Source organism: Netta rufina (genome assembly GCF_964035555.1).
Source record: "Netta rufina genome assembly, chromosome: 1".
Taxonomy (NCBI): Eukaryota; Metazoa; Chordata; class Aves; order Anseriformes; family Anatidae; genus Netta; species Netta rufina.
In genome coordinates this window covers 129388277-129410289 of record NC_140123.1, presented here as the reverse complement: position 1 = coordinate 129410289, position 22013 = coordinate 129388277, and the positions used below count along the sequence as shown (strand labels likewise).

The following is a 22013-nucleotide window of genomic DNA, read 5'->3' as shown; positions in this document are numbered from 1 at the left end:
AGCCGTCGGGGCCGTTTTGGGGCCGTTTCGGGCTGTTTTGGAGCCGCGGCTGAAAGCGCCGAGGTGGCTCCAGCGGGGGCGGCTGGAGGTGCGGGTGGGCCTGGGAACGGCCGGGCTGAGTGCTGGTCTGCGACGTGAGTTCGGCTTTAAGAAGAAATAAATTTGGTTCTTTAGTCGGGGGCTTATGGGGTGCTCGCCGGGGTGTGGGGGCTGCCCGCAGGTTGTGCCCTGCTGCTGCGTCGCGTGAGCGGCGCTTCCTCGGCTGTGAAGGCGATGGAGTACGTGGAATGGCCTCAGGCTGCGCCAGGGGAGGTTCAGGTTGGAAATGAGGAGACACTTCTGCTCATAAAGAACAGTCAGGCACTGGGACGGGTTGCCCGGGGAGGTGGTGGAGTCACCGTGTGCAAGGAGAGGGTGGACGTGGTGCTGTGGGACGTGGTTTACTGGGTGACACTGGGTGATGGTTGGAGCAGATGATCTTGGAGGGCTTTCCCATCCTGAATGGTTCCGTGATGGGCTGGGCTCCGTGCGCACCGTGCCCCTTGCACAGGGGGTACCCCAGAGTTGGGGGCTGGAGGGAAGGGGAGTGAGGGAGCTCCCAGCGCCAGGACGCTGAGCCGCAGGGTGACAAGTGACGCTGGTTCCCAGCTTGTCATAGCTGTGGCCACCGCCTGTTTGCATAGCGGCCTTCTGCCTCCCCAGCAGGCTGCTTACAAAAAGCTCTAACGGGATGTGGTAGTAACCAGCTGTTCGTACAGTGGGGTGAAGCTGCCTAAGGGGCACAATGCTTTCACTTGCCTTTTGTCCAAAAAAGCTCCTAAGGTATGAGTTCATCTTTATTCAGCTCCTTAGGAGCTGCATTTTTGAGGAGTCAAAGGGTAGGTGGGGACTTTGCTGGCAGTGCTGTTATAGAATCAGCTGGAAGGTATGCTGAGCTATGTCCTTTAGAGGCAGAATCTAAACTAACAGCTTACAGAGCCTCAGCGCCATAGAGGAGAACTATAGGTAACTTTAATTTGCTTCCCACACTTTGGATAAGAAAATGGCTTATGAGCTATCAGTCTGGTGATATTTGTGACTATTGCATTTATCTGGGGGGAACAGAAATAGTGTATTGCATTTGCAGATTGTCAGTTCTGTAGCTACTGATTTTTTTGTATGTCCCTACCTGCTCTGTATTTTGGAGAAGCAAACATTTCCAGATGCTTTCGTGCAAGTGACAGGTGGTGGAAAGACAGGACCGTAACTCTGATTTTGTGGGTGACGTGGAAACTGCTGAATTATCCTATCAACTTCTGTCTGAAGTGTGGGACTTTGTTTTGCATACAGATTCTTCTGACAAATTTGGTCCTTTATTTGCATGTTCTTTGTTTATGTATGTATTTTTCCACCATTTGTAGGAACACAGTAAAATAGGTAGGATACAGATCAGCTTCTAGTGCTGGTCCACTGAATTTGCTCCCTTTCACCTTCTCTGGGTGAGTATCCTCTAGGTATTATGGTGGATACTTTTCTAATGGACAGAATGTAATTGTTCTGATTTTTCTGTAAAGTAGTTGTTGAAGAGAACCAAAAAAGGTAGGCCTAGGGGAGGTCAATGACTGGTCTATATTACACCATTCATCTATTAAGAAGGAAGAGAGAGTGTTTTGTAAAATTTAAGTTTTGGTCAAAATTCACGTGGTTTCATTGGAAGGCTGGTAAGCTCTGTGTAGCCTTAGGATCTGTTTATGACTTCTTATCTGTCCTTTTTGCAGAAGGGAAAAAAGTGTGTTGTCATGTAGTTGGATATTTTTATTATGGACAGATTAAATGAACCTATACTTAACCTGTTATACTAACACCGTATATATTAATGAAAAATTTCTTGCAGTAGATTTGTTCTAAATGTAGAAGAATTAGTAATGTTGTGTTTTGTTTTTTTTTTTTTTTTCATTATTATTAGTGACAGTTTGGTTAAGCAAATTCTCCTGAGGATAGCCTTCTGTAATCTCCAGAGATGGCAGCTGTTGCAGGTAATCCAAAATTAGTATTCAGTATGTTCATTTTGCTGCCTTTTGGCTAACAGACTAGATCACATGATGTTATTTATTGTTCTTTATATGAATTTAATGTATGCAGAAGGGAGTGTGTCAGCTCTGTGTTGTTACACATTGCCCAGAAGGTCAACTGCATTCTGGGCTGCATCAAAAGAGGAGTGGCCAGCAGGTTAAGGGAGGTGATTGTCCCCCTCTGCTCTGCCCTTGTGAGGCCCCACCTGGAGTGCTGCGTCCAGGTCTGGAGCCCCCAGCACAAGAAGGATGTGAAGCTTTTAGATTGGGTCCAGAGGAGGGACACAAAGATGATCAAGGGGCTGGAGCACCTCTCCTACAAAGATAGGCTGGGAGAGCTGGGGATGTTCAGCCTACAGAAGAGAAGGGTGACCTCATCGCAGCCTTTCAGTACTTAAAGGGGTCTTATAAAAAGGATGGATAGGGACTCTTGGGTAGATAATGATAGGACAAGGGGGAATGATTTTAAACTGAAAGAGGGGAGATTTAGATTAGAGGTCAGAAGGAAATTCTTCTCTCAGAGGGTCGTGAGGCACTGGCACAGGCTGCCCAGAGTGGTTGTGGATGTCCCATCCCTGGAGGTGTTCAAGGCCAGGCTGGATGAGGCCTGGGGCAACCTGATTACTGGGTGGCATCCCTGCCCATGGCAGGGGGTTTGCAACTGGGTGGTCTTTAAGATCCATTCCAACCTGAGCCATTCTGTGATTCTATACTTCAGATGTGAAGAAAAAGGTCTTTTCATAGGATGGTAGAATGGTTTGGGTTGGAAGGGACCTTTTAAGATCACCTGGTCCAGGCCTCCTGCTTTTTTTTTTGAACTGAATAACTTTTTGTTTCTTGGATTAAAAACTAAAATTTAAGTAGGTGTATCTGGCCAAATGACTTGGCTTTCAGTGCTTTGACAGTATGCTTCATATTTTAAGACACTTTCAACTCATTCCTCCTGAATGAAAGTGGGCATTTTGGAAGACAAGTATCCCCATTTTGTGCCATTTATAATGAGAATATCTTTTTCCATATGAATGATTTTTACTCCCATAAGCAAATTATCATATCTGCTATGTTTAGACCAAAACCAGTTATTATGGAGGAAAAAAAAAAAAAGAAAAGCATAAGAAATGTCTTTTCTTTTTCAACCTGTCTCAGAAGTGGTGGTATGCGTTAAATGTTAATAACTTTTAACCCGGGGGCTTGAGTTCTAGAACACAATCCATAATTCACACAGATGCACATAGGGATGTAAAAAGGCAAATCCCTGCCAAGCATTCACTTATGTAAGTCAGCCTTTTGGGGAGTGTTTGCTTCAGCTTTTTCAGATTTGAACAGTGTGTGTAAAAGCTTTTGTCCTCCATGTTCAAACCTTGACATTTAGCAAACGCTCTGGTTCTGCATGAAAAGGGAGATCTGGGTGCAAGAAATAAAGCTTTCTGCTATTACCCCCATTTCCATCTTCAGAAGACCTTTGCTTGCTGAGTTTAATGTTGATTCTTACATGTAAATGATTTCTGCTAAAAATGTGCTAACATTGTGCTCACATTGCAAATGGCTGGATGGCTGGAGTACTGCTTTTGTGCTCATTGAAGCTGTTTCAGCTTTAATATCAGGCAAATGCAATTTGCTTTTCATTGCTCAACATACATCTGGAGAAAATAAGATAATGGCAAGTGTTTCTCTGGTGAGACACCACTTCTGAGAAATTAGGTTAAGGTGATTTTTTATTAGTTATGTTGCATATCTCTCATACACTGTATTGGAGATGACAACCTAGAGTATATAGTTCCTAAATTAATAGGTCATATAAAACCACATATGTTGTTAAGCCTTGCTAAGTATTTTTACATGGTATGTACAAAGATTAAGATGGTGTAAACTTAACTGGTAGGCCTATCATGCTGTCTTTTTCTCTAGATGCTGTTTATTTTTAATTTCGTTTGTTCTTGATCAATGTGTGAAATACAATGCCCTTTAAAACTGTGATTAGTAGTCACTATTTTGCCTTCACCCTGTTTTCTCTTCAGTGCTAGAGGAGGAATTGCTTTCCATTGAAAATGAGCTGCAGGCAGTGGAGATGCAGATTCAGGAGCTTCTGGATAAACAACAGGAACTTATTCAGAAGAAGACAATGTTAAAAGGGCTGATAAAGAAGTCTTCAGGAGACTTGGAGGCAGGGGGAAGTAAAGAAACTGAAACCTCAGCTGAAGCGTGGAACAAAAAAGGTTTGAAGAGTCAAATTCAAATATTCTAGCACAGAAGTAATCTAATTCAGTATGGGAAAAATGTGTTCATACAGAGTTTTGTTTGGATAATGATATTGTTCCATTTCATTTTGTTCAGCTGGGTGGCCTGTCATCTTAATTACATGCGTTAATATTTGTACTTACCTCACTGGACATTCCTTAATACTAATCTGAGTTCTTATGGACAGAATTATGACAAGAATGGCCTGTTATAACTACTTTTATTCTTTATATAACTACTTTTATTCTTGCTGTGAAGTCACAGCTTGACTGGAGTAGCTAAAAGAATCCAAGAGTAAATCTGCATGTATTGCAATACTTATTTTTAGATCCAAAATAATCAGGGAATAATTAGTCTGGATATTTTCTAGATTTGTTAATAAGTCTTGCACTCCTGAAGATACTTTGCACTGTCTCTCTGTTTGTGGTTTTTTTTTTTTTTTTTGCTTTTTTTTTTTTTTTGCTTGAATGGGTGGTTTCTCCTGTGGGTTATTTAGCCCCACCATTTTACCTAATGATGCAAATTAGATGGATGCTGACTGCTGAAAATCATGTAGCATGCATTATTTCGGTAGAGTTGGCCCTACTTACAAGTGTCCCATGGTGGTGTGAGGTCTGCTCTCCTTTTGGCACATCTTTAAAATTAAACATTAACTGAAGTCCTAGATAGCTGGTGGGTCTCGACTGTAATTCCTGGCAAATTCAATTTAGATCTTCTTATTATTTTCCTCCTCTTCTACTTCACATGTAATTCGGAAGTGCATTGTTAGTTCCTGCCTGTATCTATTATATGTGGCTTTTTGTTTTGTTTGTTTTTTAATGAAATTGATTTTGTAGTCTAACCTATATTTGTCCAAGTTTGGTAAAACATTATGCACATATTGATACTTCGTAATTGCAAATCACTGCTATTGAAGAGATTGATTATGTTTTGCGTGTCTTTGTGCCTCGTTCTCTCCTTCTAAGCTTCAAAACCTAACACCTTTTTAATCAGATGCTGCATATTTACATATAGAATAAGAAGTACAGCTAAATTTGGTCTCGGTATAAAGCTTGCTGAAATCATTGGGAAGCTTTTCTTGTTTTCAGAGAACTTTGGAACTTAGCTGTGATCTCTGTAAATTAGGAAGCTAATGTGTGCCCTTATTGAATCTTTGAACGCGTTCATGTATGTGAAATTACATCACTTTCAGATCTCGTTATTGTATATGTAAATTACCGTTCCTTGTGTTTTAAGAAAGTAGTTATAAAATGCATGGTTGTTTGTTTTTTTTTTCTTAACAGATTTTCCATGGTATGAGAAGATAAAAACTGCATTGCAGAACAAGTTTAAACTCCAGAAGTTCAGGTCCTTGCAACTTGAAACAGTAAATGCTGTAATGTCAGGAAAGGATGTATTTCTTGTCATGCCTACAGGTGGTGGAAAGAGCCTTTGTTATCAGTTACCGGCTGTCTGTTCTGATGGTATGTAAAGGGAGGAAACAATATATGAACAATTTGATATAGTTACTCTCTTCTGTAGTTATATGAAGAATGCATGTTACATTGGAGTCTGATATCACAGTATGGGGTTGGGGGAAAGAGTGAAGATTTGAGGGGAAGATTTACTGGAAATACTTGTTTTGTTCTTTTTTATTTATTTATTTTAAGGAGTAGTAGCAGCTTTAGATCCAGATTATTTGGGAGACAGTCTGTGTATTCATTTGTAAAAACAAGTATTCATTGTAGTTTTCAAACTTTTTTTTTTTTAATAACCCATCCAATTGTTTGAAAAAATCTAACCTACCAATACTTAGCATTGCTTAGTTATGTGTTACCTCATGACACAGCTGTGAATCTAACTTGCTTTGCTTTGTATATTAGTTCTTATACTCTGTTGTAGCACAGTTGTTTGTGGTCTAGATTTGTTGTTTGTGGTCTAAGAAAACGTTCATGTCAAAGACAGTTGATCAAATTTATCCCTATGTGACCTATCGTTCCCTTATCTGTCTAGGAGAGGAATCTGCTACTAAGCATGAAGTTTAAGTGCCTGTTGGGCAGTTCTTACAGAACAGGATTGATGCAATAGTTTTTTTTCTTTGCCCGTTTTTAAATGTATTAGAGATAACACCATTCAAACAAGGCTTCAGATGCCACAAATAATTTATTGTTACAGGTTTCACACTCGTGATATGTCCTTTGATATCACTTATGGAAGATCAACTCATGGTTCTGGAACATCTTGGCATTTCTGCAACTTTATTAAATGCTTCAAGCAGTAAGGTATGTTTAACTGCCCAATTTTGATGCCTTTTTATGAAATATATGCTGGTGTCTTGCCTCTGTTTGTGTTATTTATGAATGCTGAATGAACGGCACAGTTTTAGCATCTAATGCTATTCTGTCAACAGTATCTTGAGAGATATATGCTGCGGTATGGATAACGTGATTGAGTTATTGCATTACAGAATCACAGAAATGTAGGGGTTGGAAGGGACCTCAAGAGTTCATGAGGTCCAACCCCCCTGCCAAAGCAGGTTCCCTAGAGGAGGTTGCCCAGGTAGGCGTTCAGACAGACATCGAGTATCTCCAGAGAAGGAGACTCCACAACCTCCCTGGGCAGCCTGTTCCAGTGCTCCGTCACCCTCACCGTGAAGAAGTTCTTTTGCATGTTGGTGTAGAACTTCCTGTGATCCATTTTTTTGACCACTGCCCCTTGTCCTGTCCCCATAAACCACTGAAAAGAGGTTGGCCAAATTCCTCTGTCTCCCACACTTAAGATATTTGTAAACATTGGTAAGATCCCCCCTCAGTCTCTTCTTCTCAAGGCTGAGCAGACCCAGGTCTCTCAGTCTTTCCTTATAGGGAAGATACTCCAGGCCCCATATCATCTTTGTGTCTCTCCGCTGGACTCTTTCCAGGAGATCCCTGTCTTTTTTGTGCCAGGGAGCCCATAACTGGACACAGTACCTCAAGGTGAGGCCTGACCAGGGCAGAGTAGAGGGGGAGGATCACCTCCCTTGATCTGCTGGCCATGCTCCTTTTAATGCACACTAGGATCCCATTGGCCTTCTTGGCCACCAGGGCACACTGCTGGCTCATGGAAATTTCTTGTTTTCCTGTTGTAATAACAAGAACACATTTAAGCCAACATATTTCAGGGAATAAATGGATTTCATGGGGCTATTTAAAGGATGTGAGTTACCTTTGGTGTTTATTCTATGTTTTTACTCAGTTTCTAGGTTTGAAAGAAGGTTAGGGGAGGTGATCATTATTATCTAGTACTGACATGGTGAGGAATGCAGGCTTTTACTTATCTTACTTTGGGATGGTAAACTGATCCTGAGACCAGCAAGCAATGTATTTCCCGGTCTGTTATTAGTCAATTGCTTTTTATAGTGAAATACTTTTTTTCCTGATTGCCAGGAGGTCGTAGTCATTAAATTGCACACGAGAGTGGGTTTGGTAGGTAAGTGGCCTGATGCAACTTGCCAAACTTAGAGTGAGCTTTGAGGTAGAGCACTTTGAAAATTCAGTAATAGAAGTTACGGTTGGTACTTGTAGTACCACAGTTTTTTTTGGTACATTATAGCTTAATGGGAAAATGCAGATAGAACATGCTGAAACTAAGACAAACTTTCAGTAGTTTGCTTTTTCAAAGTTCTGCAACAAATTCTCCAAGTATTAAAATGAATGTTTTATATGTAGTGATCTGCTGCAAAGACTTACAGTAGCAATAAATACTATGCAACAGTTTATCAGTCTCTGTTAATCACCCCCGTATGAATTGTTAATAACCTCTTAAGAATCTTAGCAGTAAGCAACTTCTGTGTGTTGCACTAGTTTGTTCGCCCCTGATTTCTCCTTTTGTTTTGAACAGGAACATGTGAAGTGGGTTCATACTGAAATGCTAAAAAGAAATTCACAACTGAAGCTCATTTATGTGACCCCGGAGAAGATTGCAAAAAGCAAAATGTTCATGTCAAAGCTAGAGAAAGCTTATCAAGCAGGGTGTCTTGCTCGCATTGCTGTAGATGAGGTCCACTGTTGTAGTCAGTGGGGCCATGACTTCAGGCCTGGTATGCTCATTAGTAATCCAGTTTGCAGTGTTATTCAGGCATCAATAAATACTAAGTTAGGCCTGGAATAAAGACAAGTTCTTTCTTCATGTGTTGAAGAAGTACTTCCATATTTAGGTATGGCAAGAATCTGTGTTAGCTCAAGGACTTTAATTAACAAATGACTCTGTCGTTGTCCAAGAGCTAAGTTCATGCAAGTTGCAGCAATTTCATTGTACATTTTGCTGTCAGTATCATGAAAAGCTACTAATGAAACTGTTTTTGGCTGCCTCCTGTAATACAGCCAGTACAGTCATCTTTAATCTGCTACAGGAAAAAAAATGGGTAATTTTTTATACCACTCTGTTAACGCTGTGGGTGAGGTAAAGAATTTAATTCTAGGATGCCAAGGATCATGATCTGATAAGATATCTGCATTAGAGGTGATGATAATGTTTTGGAAATTCATGTGATATATTTTAATTGCTTCTAAAGCAGTTTGAAATAAATGTTCTTGATTTTTGGGGAAAGAAAAGGTGCTTCAGATGGTTTCTTATCTTGTCAGAAAACTAACTTACTGTCTCTTTGCCTTTAAATGAAAAACTTTGATTTGGAGCAAAAATAACTGTGAAGTCAACCTTTGCAGTTTTGATTAAAAAAAAAAAAAAAAAGTGTCTGAGCAAAGAGCTGGTGCAAGTGAAACAGGCGATGTGGAATTTGGATATGTGTCTCTGGCTGCATTTCTGTTTGGAGGCAACAAGTCATTGTCAGCACTGAGCCTTTAAAATATTTCCTGAGTATAGTCTTTATTCAGTATTTTTTTCAAATTCCACATTGCTTGTTTCTTATCAAAGCTGTGTTTACAAAACAAAACAAAAAAACAAAACAACAACAAACACAACTATTCTTAAAAATATACCTGCAAAATAATCTGAATGTTGGTTAATGCAATGCCACTTAAATTTTTATAATTTTTAATGAGTTCTATTTCAGTGTTTTGCCTTTTGAATTGTGACTTTTATAAAATTCAATTAGAAGAGAAAGTAATTTTAAGTACAACCTTCTTATTACTTCAGTTTGATATGTAAATTAGCTCTGTGGTAACTAGCAGTAATACTAATATCAGCAACATTTATTGCATTATTATCCCATCTAATACTATCAAGGTGAATATCTTTTTTTTAAACTTTGGATCTGTAGGATAAGACGTTTTTCTTTCCCCTTTTTGTATTTTTGCTTAGACTACAAGTCCCTTGGTATCTTGAAAAGACAGTTTCCCAATGCTCCCTTGATTGGGTTAACTGCAACTGCTACAAATCATGTTTTAAAGGATGCTCAGACAATTTTGCATGTTCAGAAATGCATTACTTTTACGGCATCTTTCAACCGGCCCAATCTTTACTATGAGGTATGTTTTTATTATCTGTTTGTTGAACTGCATCACAGTCTTCTTATATTCTGTAAGTTACAGCTGATGAATTTCAGGATAGATTGCCAATTATCCATTTTCATAATATGTAGTTTGCAACTTAATGACGGTGTTGTTTAATGACTTGATTTGAACTTGCAGTCATCTGCATAGGAATGTGGGCTGCCCAGTTCTCTGTGAGCAAGGCTTCACAGATAAGGCTGTGTATGGGTGAGAGGTGGGCAGCAGGCTCAGACTGCTGCAACCTATTGGAAAGTATGTCATATCATTGCAAAAAGGTGTGAATTATTGTGTTGTACTGTATTTTCTGTCTGTCTGTATCTTCTTTCATTGTTCTTTATGGGAAAATTTGTGGGCTTTTTTTTCTATGGGCTTTTGAGATGTAATCTCTCTCTTTATAATCAAAGTATGGTAATTTTGGTTAAACAACAGAGCAGTTGTATTCATTATACTGGGAGAAGTAGGGTGATAGAATTGTCTGACAGACTTTACCAACTTGAAGAACTCTGACACGTGTATTTTCCTTTAAGGTTCGGCATAAACCTTCAAGTAATGAAGATTTCATCGAGGACATTGTTAAGGTCATTAATGGAAGATACAAAGGGCTCTCAGGTAAACAGTGTAGAAGCATGTTATTATTTATAATTTTCAGCATTATAGGAATGACTTCAAATGATCATATAGAAACATATGGAGAAACATATAGAGAAATTCCACTTTCACCTTACATTGAACAACCAATGCTAAAGGAGATGAAACTTAATAAGATCCCTACCTTGAGTAATTAATCTTTTCATTCTTTACTGTTTACTTGTATCTTCTGAAGTATTAAATATAATGTTGACTTAAGTAGAACAATGTTTACATAGGTAAGAATAATAGCAAATTTTAAGACAGTAAAAACAAGTCTCAAAGTTGTCTATGTTCTTACTTCTTTCCCATATAATATCTGTGTTAGTGTACTTAATACCTTTAACAGTTCTTTTTCATATTTGATCATAAAATGAATGTATTACTCAGTGGATGGATGATGGGGTGAATTGTGTTTCTGTGATGAAGGTAGAACTGTAAAAGCTGGACTTTATGCAACCAGTAGAATTACGTACTGCAAATCAAGAGGGCGGTCATATTATAAAGGCAACAGGACACAGTTTTCTGGAGCAGCAGTCAATCCCTGTCTCTGCTGTAGAACTCTGTGGCTGTGATGGTCAGCTCCCTGTGTACAGAACTGCACTGAAATTATTACAAACTTATTACAAAAGGACATGATGGACCTCTTTAATAAAGGAACCACTTTACATAAGCACTAACAAGCATTGTCTACCTTGAATATTGACAGAATACTGCCATGATTATGCAGATTGGCATCCATATTTTCTCTTCAGTCTACAAGCCAAAGCTGGAGACTGAACTCTGTTTCTGTAGTAGGAGAAAACCCTAAAAGATAGGTAAGCCACTTTTTGCATAGTTCAAGAAGCCTGTTAGGAGGACTTTTATATTACCTTTTACCTATTTTGTCTTTTTCAAATTGATTATTTAAATTCCATTCATGGCTACCAATACCACATACTGAATACGCATGAGGACCATTTACTGATTTTTATTTAAGTTAATAATTTTTTAATTTTTTTTTTCTCCTTAAGTATTGGGGATTGTTTTATTGTTTTTTAATATTTTTGAAGACATTACGATAAAGCATGTTTCACTTTTGTGCAGGAATAGTGTACTGCTTTTCTCAGAAGGACTCTGAGCAAGTTACTATGAGTCTGCAGAAACTGGGAATCAAGGCAGGGACATACCATGCAAATATGGATGCTAAATATAAGACCAAAGTTCATAAAGGATGGGCAGCAAATCAAATCCAGGTTAAGTAGATACTTTTCATAGACTTCTGTCTCATTTAAACAAATTGTGTTTTAGTACCTTGATGGTTTCTTAATCTTATTTCAGGTTGTAGTGGCAACTGTTGCTTTTGGCATGGGAATTGATAAACCTGACGTGAGGTTTGTAATTCATCATTCTATGAGCAAGTCAATGGAGAACTACTATCAAGAGAGTGGACGTGCAGGTATTGTAGGAAACAGCATTTGCAAAGCATCAGTTGACATCTATTTAACCAGTAGAATTGTTCTTTCATTTTAGATATGTGTGCAGTGTCCTGTCTGTGATTTGGGCTACAAAGTGTATAATGCCACTGTGCCTCTATTTAGTCTTTAAAGCAGATACAAAAAACATTCATGATCTGAGGCCTCTGTACTGTAGTGTAGCAAAAATAACTGAATATTTAGTCCTTTACTCAGCATTTTTTTGAGTTACTTGATTTTTGTGTCATCTGTGGCATACCAGAATAATTCCCTAATGTGACATTAATTAGATTAGTCACAGAAAATATATTGTTTTATTTGCATAGCAACTGGGATGCATAATCTGCTCAGATTTTTCTCTAGATGATGTATGATCTCTCTGAATTTTACTGGCCACAGAAAAATAAGTGGGATGAGGAGCCTGAGGGTTGGAATTTTAAGGGTTGACCAGTGTATAGCAGCACTAAACAGCTGGTGTAGCTTTTTTTTTTTTAAAAAAAAAAAAAAAAAAGTTGTGTTTTTTGTTGTTGAAGGATGTTGGATTTTTTTAAGCTTGTGCTTACTTATTTTTTCAAATACAGATGTGTGAAGGAAAGCCTTCACACAGGAAAAAAAGGGAAGGAAGGACCAAGAAGGCGAATAGGTTGAGATGTTAACTCTGCCTGTATTACAGAACTTGGCTTCAATGTTGGCTGAAGAAATTAAAGAGCCATCAAAGTTTGTGGGAGTTTGTATATGCTTACACTAGAATCTGGCTAGTTTTAGATAGTGCTGAATGTAACAGGAAGTATAGAGATAGGTGAGGCAGGGGTCTTACGGGTGCTAAATAGTTACTTCACAGTGTTTATCAGTTTAGGGTGATTTCAACAAGCTTTTATCTGCTTCCTTTGTACATAACTTTATTTAAATGGAATTCTTCTGCAGGGGGTGGAGGGCCATTAAGCACTGCTACTCACCTGCCTGAATGTATCACTTAGCTTTTGAACCTTGCCTTTTTTCCCCAACTACCTATCCAAGTGAAGTAGTTCCTTTCTGTTTAATATTAAACTCCTAGAAAGTGTTAGTTCTTCAGGCCTTCTCAGCTCTCAAGGCCTTGCAAACATCAGGAGGGCACCCATTACATCATCAGGGAGGAAGAGGTGATTTAAGTTCAGCCATAGAAGGCACAGTTGGTTTGAAATTGAGTATTTTGCCAAATCATAAATAAATCTCTCTTCATTTGTTGTCATGAATACATAATGAAATATTTGAAGGTCACAGTGTCTTTTAATCAAGTAATTAGGCTTCAATACATATTTGGATAGAATTTTCCAAGAGATGTAGGGTGAGGAAAAGGTGATTGCATTGATTTTATATCACAGTAATATTATATTTTAGTTTTTTTAAGAATCAGAATCTTTGCTGTGTACTATTTTTAGTTTGCTTCATTCTGTAGTTGTAGAAGACTATTCTAAATATATCTTATTTCTAGTCTATATCATGCTGTTCTGTTGGCTGATATATTATGCTTGATAGTCTGTTACAGTGGTGTACTCTATGGGGGCTGCAGAAGCCAATGCAGATGAGAGTGGAATTTGTACCAGAAGATGCTTAAACTCTACATTTTGTGTTTGTTTTAATGCATTTCAGGTAGGGATGACCAAAAAGCTGACTGCATTTTGTATTATGGTTTTGGAGATATATTCAGAATCAGCTCAATGGTAGTGATGGAAAATGTAGGGCAAGAGAAGCTGTATGATATGGTGTCTTACTGCCAGAATGCAAGCAAGTAAGTTACTATAGTGGCTTGGTTGCTTAGTTTTTAAATAGGCTAATTTTGTTGTTTGTTTTTACAGGCTATTTAACAACAAACAAACAGCACAGTGTAGAGACACTGCCTTTGTAACAGAGTCTTGAGTTTGGGGTTTGTAGTTTACCTGCTTACTATGTGTACTCTTACACATAACTGTATGTTGATGTGCTGCTTGTTAGCTTCAGGATAATGTTATGGAAGATGTTACATTGACATAAAATATCTGTCAACAAACAGTGTTTGGATTTCAGATCCCATTCAGAACAATTACTGGAACACTGTGTTTTTTTACTCTAAGGTAACAGTGTTTAATGACCACAGAGGAATCCAGATGTGTTTAATGCTTTATCTGCTATACTGAGCTGTATTGAATACATCATGGAAAACGCTTCTGTGTTATAGACGATTCATGCACTCAATGCAGCCTTTGTTGGTCTTGTTCTAAGAATCAGTTTATATTATGAAGATTTTTTTCATTCTACTGGAATTGCAGATCACACTTATTTTTCTGCTTTAACAGAACTGTACCCAGTGCAGTATTTACTATTACTGAAAGCTAATTGATTTTGATTGCTCCTGTTAGCATGACTGACAGGGATGCTGTGTTGCAGTATTTGTCTTCTGATTTACCTGGGACAATTCTTTATGCTTGTTTTGAGATACAAGCTTAACCAGAGGAACTTTTGCCACTTTTATGATTTGTAACACAAGTGTGTAAATTTATCTTCCATAGCCCCTCTTTGCTATTGTGTTCTTTCAGGTGTCGCCGGGTCCTCATAGCCCGTCATTTTGATGAAGTATGGGATTCTGCACACTGCAACAGAATGTGTGATAACTGCTGCAGAGAAAACTGTAAGTAAATTGTTTTTACAAACAAGGAGGAAGAACATGGAAAAGGTTGGCTTAAAAAAAATCTAGTTCAAACAAGCTGTAAGCAACTTATGTAAAGCATGTTTAAGATACTGCCTGTTTCCAAGGTGCAACTTCTGTGATGAACATCAGTTTACAGTGACTTAATGTTGCTAAATACAGGGTGTTCAGCAGGATACCTCCTAGGTTGGCTTTTTGCATGATGCCAAACACTTGGTGTCTTTCAGACTTAGCAGTAAAATATCAGAGGATTTCAGTGCTGCATGCTCATGAGTCCTGAATTTGTCAGGAGTGTGCATGTGAGGCTTGTGCACACTGAACACACTAATTCAGGATTTTTCTGTGTGCTAGCTCTAACAGCACAACATCTGTCTGGCAAGTGCTCTTCTTTTAGAAGAAAGTTAGGTTTATAAGAGGGAAGTCATATGGGCCATATATGCGTGGAATACGGGAGAGGAACTGAAACAAACCTGGCTGCATGGTAGAAGAGGATGATTTCAGTAGAATGCAATCATCGAACACAAGTTCTTCTGTTGTTTTGCACACAGGCATCCTGGGGAATTACACTTTCTTTTTTCTTGTATACTTTTTGGAGGTAAAGTGGACAAAACAAAGATGTTTAATTTTTTTTGCATTATAAAGTTCTATCTATATAGTAAAGTTGTTTGACAAAATCAAGGCTTAGGTGAAATTTATATTTGGCTCAGAGGTTGAAAAAAGTATGGATCTTGCTTGTACCCAAGAGTTAAAGGTGCAATGTAGTGAAGTATAGTTGAAAGATGTCCTGTTCTGCTGCTTTACTGTCAGGGTCTCTTGACAGATAAGTGAGGTCTGAGGAAACCTAGGAGTAGTACTGCCTTTTCAGTAGTTAATTTTTAGTATTGGAGGAAGGTATTTGGGGTAATTCTATGCCATGATTTGATCATGCAGTAGAAGCATGATCATTATGTTCTGCTTGGATATGTGTGTTATTGCTGTGTAATAATTATTCATGATTAAGATAATCTGTATAGTGACGTTTTTTCTCTCTTGTCCATTAGTGTTTTGAGAGAAGAAATGCCTTGAGTATGTTCCTCAGTTTTTCTTTGACCTCTGATCCTCCCATAATAAATATTATGGGTGAGGAAAATGAATCCAGCTGCAGAATAATATAGTAGCTACTGTACAGAATATACTACAGAATAATATAGTAGCTACTGTACAACTATTATGCTTTGGAAGTGTTTCTTTGAAATAATTGGCAGTTTGTAATGTAAACATTTGTAATATAAACCTGTAAACATCCTTGCAGGTGTTTTAATAACAAAGTAGAAAGATAAATGTAAATTTCACTGCAAATATATCCTGCTTGGACAGATGAAAACTTACAGCTCCATTTGTTAAATTATAGTTTAAAAAAAAAAAACAAACAACAAAACAAAACACAAAAAACAACACTTAAAGCATTGGCATTATATGGCAAATATATACATATACAGAAAGATATATTTATACATGTAAAAGTGCTTGTATATACATACACACCTAATGTACATATGGGTACTATCTAAATAAATATATGTGATGACTTACAATTTAATATTATGTCATTTTTACTTGTAGCACTTGAGAAAATGGATATCACAGAGTACTGCAGGGATCTAATCAAGATACTTGAGCAAGCTGAAAACATGAGTGAGAAACTCACTCCACTGAAGTTAGTTGATGCATGGTCTGGGAAAGGTGCATCAAAATTAAGGGTGGCTGAAGTTGTTCCACCAAAGCTCCCTCGAGAGGAAATGGAGAGAATCATTGCCCATTTACTGCTGCAGCAGTATCTGAGGTATGTATGGCAGTACTCCTTTCTTCTTGAACAACTAGTAGTCATTTTTCTTTATTGCCGTGTTGTTTCTCTACAATATTAATAGATATGTTCTGTAGTCTTGTATTCTGAAGTGTTTAATGTATTTATAAAAAAATAGTGCTGTATTTCTACATGAAAATATTAAAATAGAAATGTAGGAATACATGTACTTGAAACACTGCATCTCTCACAAATTTAAAGAGTTGGTGTCTTATGCAGTTAGAAGGCCACAGGAGGCTTCATTCCAGAGAAGTCTGCTGTTTATATTGAGTATTATTTACATGCCATGTGTAAGCAAAGCAAATGGGATTGCCCATATAGAGTTTAAGTCAGGACAGGCTGGCTAATGTGGAGAGTGGTATTCAGAAATTTTAAGAAAGCACAGTGAAAATAATAGCAGTGCTTCTTGTGTCATCTAGTTTTTTGTGTCATATGTTTCTTCTTTTTATATAGTTTCAGAAAATTCCAAGAATATGCACAAATCAAACATTTAATACCTTTATTTTTTGACTAGATTTTTTGCATCCTTTTATGCAGCTGACTTTTTATACTCTAGAGAGAGTGAGCAGATGACCAACTACATTTTTTCCTTGTTTTCCTGCATGTATTCCAAAAGATTGCATATCTATAGAAGTCCACAAATTAAGCTATGCTAAGCATTGATCAGATTCACTCTAAATTAAGTGACTATCCACTTGGCTAGGTAAAGCAGAATCAAGCTGCTGTTTGGAACGTCAGTCAGAAGGGTTAACATATGTGTCCTGTTTTTTACTTGCATGCTTTATCCTGACTTTGTCTCCAACCTTCTGTATAAAACTGATTTAATTTACGCAGGGAAGACTTCAGCTTCACGGCATTTGCTACAATATCCTACCTGAAGATAGGACCAAAAGCAGGACTGCTGAAAAATGAGGCGCACCACATCACAATACAAGGGACAACAAACAAGAAAAGTGTTCACAGGGTAAATATATCTGTACCAACTTGCTATATGTATACCTTTCCATTAGAGATTTTTTTTTAAGAGGTTGGCATCTGTTCAATTTATTTTGTATAATAATACAATCAACAGGATTTGAACTAGTCATCATCTTCTCCTTTGCATGGGAACACTAAGAAAGAAAACAAATGTTAGAATTTTAATAGAATTGTTTATAACTTACAGAATAAACCATCTGAGTCTTCAACTTCAAAAGGAAGTAGTGAAAACGCTCAGACTATTTCACAGACTGTCCAAGATTCAGCGGTGAAGAAGTCACAAGAACGTAAACGGCATAACTGTGGATCTAACTTAAAAGCAAAGAAGTTCAAGCTTCAAGCAGGTGGAGATGACCAGCCAGTAGTTCTTGACTGAGTTGTACAGGTGACATTTAGGATCTCATTCCATGGACAATTCAGTGTGTAAGCTCAATTTGTGTTTTAGTAATGGTATTTTTGTGTGCTTTTTAAATTAAATTTAAAATTTAATTTAAACAAGGATCTTTAATGTCCTCAAGTCTAGAAAAAGTCTTGTGGTTAAGGGAAAATTGCTTGATATCAAAGTAGTTGGGTGTATCTTACGATACAGCAATGACTGCAAACTGTAAGTAATTACTATGTTGCTTTTAACTCTTTTGGAAATCTAATGTATAGAAACTACTATAGTAAATACTGCAGAGTCACATGTTGGAAGGGACTTTCAGAAATCTGATCCCAACCTCCTGCTCAAAGTGGGTCCAGTCAGAACAGTGTGCTCTGGGCTGTGTCCAGTTGAGTTTTGACTATCCCCATGGATGGAGATTTTACAGCCTCTCTGAGAACCTGCTCTGGTGTTTGAGCAGCTTCATGCCAAAAAAAGAATAAAGGAAATTTCTTAGAGCTAATCATTATTTCCTGTATTGCAGTTTGTCTTTTGCCTCATGTCCTATCACTGTGCTCTTCTGAGAAGAGTCTGGCCCCATTGCTGCTATGCTCTTCCATTAGGAAGTTTAAGACAACGATCCCCTTCCACTTCAGCTTTTTTTCTCTTCTTACTCTGGAACAAATCCAGTTATCTCAGCTTCTCCTCCCCAAGTCCCTTGAAAGCTTTGCAGCCCTCTGCTGAAGTCAACAGTGTGTATTAATTTCTTTTAGGGTTCATAATATGCAATATGTTTACCCAGTCTATATAGTCTGTTTCTAGCAACGAGAAAATTATGAGAGAGCATGTCAAGAGACTTGCTGAAGTCAAGGTATCCCTCAAAAATTACTATCCCCATATTTGCATGGGCAGTTAGCTCAGTCAGTTGGGCTGATCAGCATGGTTTGCTAAGGTAATGCTGACTGGTGAATTCCAGAGATCCTGCTTTTTGAAGACAGAAGGAATGTTTGCAAGGAGGGAGGCAGGAAAACTGAATTCCATGTTGAATGGTCTCTGGGCATAAAGTTGAACATCGGAAGACCTTGATGTAGTAGGTGCAAAGTGACAGAAGATAAAAATAATTGTTGAGTTATTCCTACCTTGATAAATTTGGAAAAAAACAAACAAACAAACAAAAAAAAAAAAAAAAAAAAGGAGTTGCTAGCATTTGGTAACTGGTAAAGTCTTTTGCAGCTACCAAGAATTACAAGCACTATTGCTTTTACTTCCACTTGCATTTGTCAGGTTTGGCAGTAGGAATAGCCTGGTTGAGACAATAGGCCTGAAGAGCAGCCATGTCTACACTTTCAATTCTGGTAAGAGCTGCTGAGCTTCTGTTTATGCTTAACATTTAAGCAGTGCTTAAGTTCAAAGATACACATGTCATGGTTATGTATTAAAAGTATCTTTGAACAACTTGAAGGTTGAAAATAAGAGCCAACAGATAATGTCCTTTTGAAATTTGATGTGCTTTTAAATACTTAATACAAATTATTGTACTGATTCTTTGTACTCTTTGGCTACCATTAATGAGGTAGATACTGTATGTGCTTACTATTTTGTTTCAAAATTTTAAGAACTTGAGTAAATCTTAGCACTCTTCTAGTTGTTGCATTCAAACGCCTAAGGCTAGAACATTTGTTTACAGATTCATTTACTCTGACAATCAGAAGTAAATGCTAAGCTTCCACTAGCTTGTAGTTCTGGTGACTTCAGCTTTCTTCAAGTGAAAATTTAGCCCTTTCTTTGCCCCAGGGTTCTGGATTTCCCCTTTCTCCTAAACTAGAAAATGAGGTATATTGACGCACTAATACTAGGACTACAAAATGTTGTTGGGTAAATTCATTAACCTGGAAATTACCCTCATCAACTCCTTTGAAACTGATCTCAGCTTAGAGCCTTGTGGGCACCATTATCTTACATGTATTTAAAGGCACCAAACCCTTCAGCAGATAACCTTTGACAAGATTTTGTTTCTTTGGCTGAACTGCACTCGCAGCTTGGATCAGTAACTTCTACTTTTTCTGCTAGTCTTAAATGCAGTGGTAGCTGTATGGGTATGTTGTTACCACCATTAAAGTAGCTGGTTTGAATATGCATCAATTCTAGCTGAACTGGAAGTAGTTTAGAGCTGTTTCCTTAAAAGGCTGCTCAGTATTAGTTGCAACATTTTCAACTTCTATTCTTTGCCACCTACTTAATGAAATTACCTGAAAATAAAGATTGCTAGTGATTTAAATCTACTCCACCAAAGCCTTATTCCGAGGTTGCTGCTGAACACAGAACATTTCTCTAAATGTTTATAATAATTAGTCAAATGTAAATACCAACCTTTTCTTTTTATATAGTTAAAGGTTCATTTTGATACACTAAGTGGACTGGAAGAAAGTGATACCCTTTTCTAAGCAATAAGCAAACCCCCTGACTTAGCCTTATTTCAAATTCAAGCAACCTGAAGTAGTGCTTAAAGAGTCCAGAGAAGCTGATACTTTTTAGTACATCCAAGTGTCAGTGTATGTTAAGAGCTTCACTTCTTTTGCAGTGGAGGGCTCACTAAGTGCTTTTTTTTTTTTTTTTTTTTTTTTTTTTTTTTTTAGAACAATGTACATTTATACGATTATTATCTTCTGAATTATTTAAAATGTATCAGTATCTTCTTGGTTTAATCCTACTTTGTGTTATGTAATTGTGTGCCAGGAAGCCTTTTTCTTTTCAAGCCTAACATTACCTGTAATGGAGGAATTCAGCTACCTGTACCGCCCTGCTGACTCAACCGTGGCAGTGAGTCCCTGTCTCTCCTCGACAATCTCTATGGACTTGGAGAAATCTTCAGTTGCAGCACTTTTGCATCCCATTTCAGAGGGGCTGCAGACAGCAGAAGACTATATTTCTACTACACGTACAGCTAAGTAGTAGTTGACTTCCTTAAATGCATGTGTACATTGGTATTTTCAGAAAAAGGTAACCATAGGAGCAGCTGTTGGGTCTTTACCACTGACTGCAAGAACTAGTTAGGCACACAAGAGGCTGAATAATCTATTTGCTAGATTTTTTTTTTTTTTTTTTTTTAAGATTTTAGCAGCCAATGATCAATAAGCTGAAGTCAAACTCATTATAAACTTAGGTTCTGATTGTCTAGTTGGTTTCATTTTGGATACGTTCAGGCATACAGATGTGTATCAACTTAAATATTTTAAAACAACAAAAAAATCTCAGATAATTAACATAAACTCTTCATCTTTATTTTTCTGGTATAATCTTTTGACTGAAGCTTAGAGTTTCACCTATCATTTAATTAAATCCTTTGCCAAAAAGGGAATTAATTAATTTAATTAAACAGTCATTCTCTTCTAAATAATTTTAGTGATTTTCTGGGAAAAATCCCAACATGTACCACCAACTTCATACAACGAATTGTTCCTAGTTTAAACCTAAATCTTAACTCCCAAGTAACAACTGCAGATCAAAACCAAAATCAAGTATGAAACAATTTACATCTATGAACAGCACTAAGGAATACAAGGAGTACATTAAGGAATAGCTTGAAATGCTGGGCTTTATAACCTAGGAAAGGAGACACTGAATTATTACTAGTAACAAAAAAAGAATGAACTTGATTTAAGCAAGTCTGTACATACGTATCATGATTACCAGGGTGCATCTTGTGTAACTATACATACATCCAGGTAGCCTGTTATGATTTTTATTTCAAATAAAATTTAAATTTTAAACCCTAGTTGGCAACTTAGTAATATATTTTGTCACTAGTTGCCACAAGTAAAATTTTAATTTAGTACCTCCAAATATTCCTTCCTGGAACCAATATGCAAAATGGTATAAAAAAGAAGAGGGCAGAAAGTGGCCAAGAAATCCTCCTGCATCATTTTTTTTTGTAACGGTAATGGTTGTTTGATGATGTATCTTGATGGAATTCTTAACAATCATACAAAATCTAAAAAAAAAAAAACAAACAAAAACCCTGCAAAACAATTAGCCTTGAGACTGCAAGACATCCCTATCAACTTTGCACTTAGGGTCATGCTCCTGTAGCTAGGCTTTCCAGCATTTAGAAGTCTGCCAGTACCCTCTGCCAAATAAGCTGGATGCAGCAGCCTGCTCCACAGGATTCTGACAACGTGGAGGAAGTTCAGTCACTGAAGGCAGGTGACAGCCACCCGTGGTACAGTGTTAACCTTTCCTTGGAGTGGACCCCTGCAGTGGTCCAGTTGAAAATCACACAAGATGCACTGGTGCAGCTTTACCACAATACCTAGAGAGCTGAAGTGACAAAA

At 37.7% G+C, this 22013-nt stretch overlaps 1 protein-coding gene across 5 annotated transcripts; it reads left to right on the top strand.

The window, feature by feature from the left end:
* Window positions 1-6: 6 nt before the first annotated feature.
* On the top strand, window positions 7-20554 carry RECQL (RecQ like helicase). Of its 5 annotated transcripts, none has more exons than XR_014619047.1 (17): window positions 7-134; window positions 1946-2015; window positions 4070-4267; window positions 5573-5752; window positions 6444-6550; window positions 8148-8346; window positions 9567-9733; window positions 10285-10366; window positions 11471-11619; window positions 11705-11822; window positions 13468-13606; window positions 14391-14482; window positions 16103-16322; window positions 17178-17307; window positions 17509-17744; window positions 18967-19037; window positions 20439-20554. XR_014619047.1 is itself a non-coding variant. In XM_084299753.1 (15 exons), exons 2-15 carry the CDS (start codon window positions 2000-2002, stop codon window positions 17695-17697), a joined length of 1986 nt encoding a protein of 661 aa, XP_084155879.1. In that variant the 5' UTR covers window positions 7-134; window positions 1946-1999; the 3' UTR covers window positions 17698-18320. The 5 variants fall into 5 exon arrangements, 1 of the variants encoding a protein (XP_084155879.1); XR_014619048.1 differs by having other exon boundaries at window positions 17509-17706; window positions 20419-20547; XR_014619049.1 differs by having other exon boundaries at window positions 20419-20547.
* The last annotated feature ends 1459 nt before the right edge of the window (window positions 20555-22013 follow it).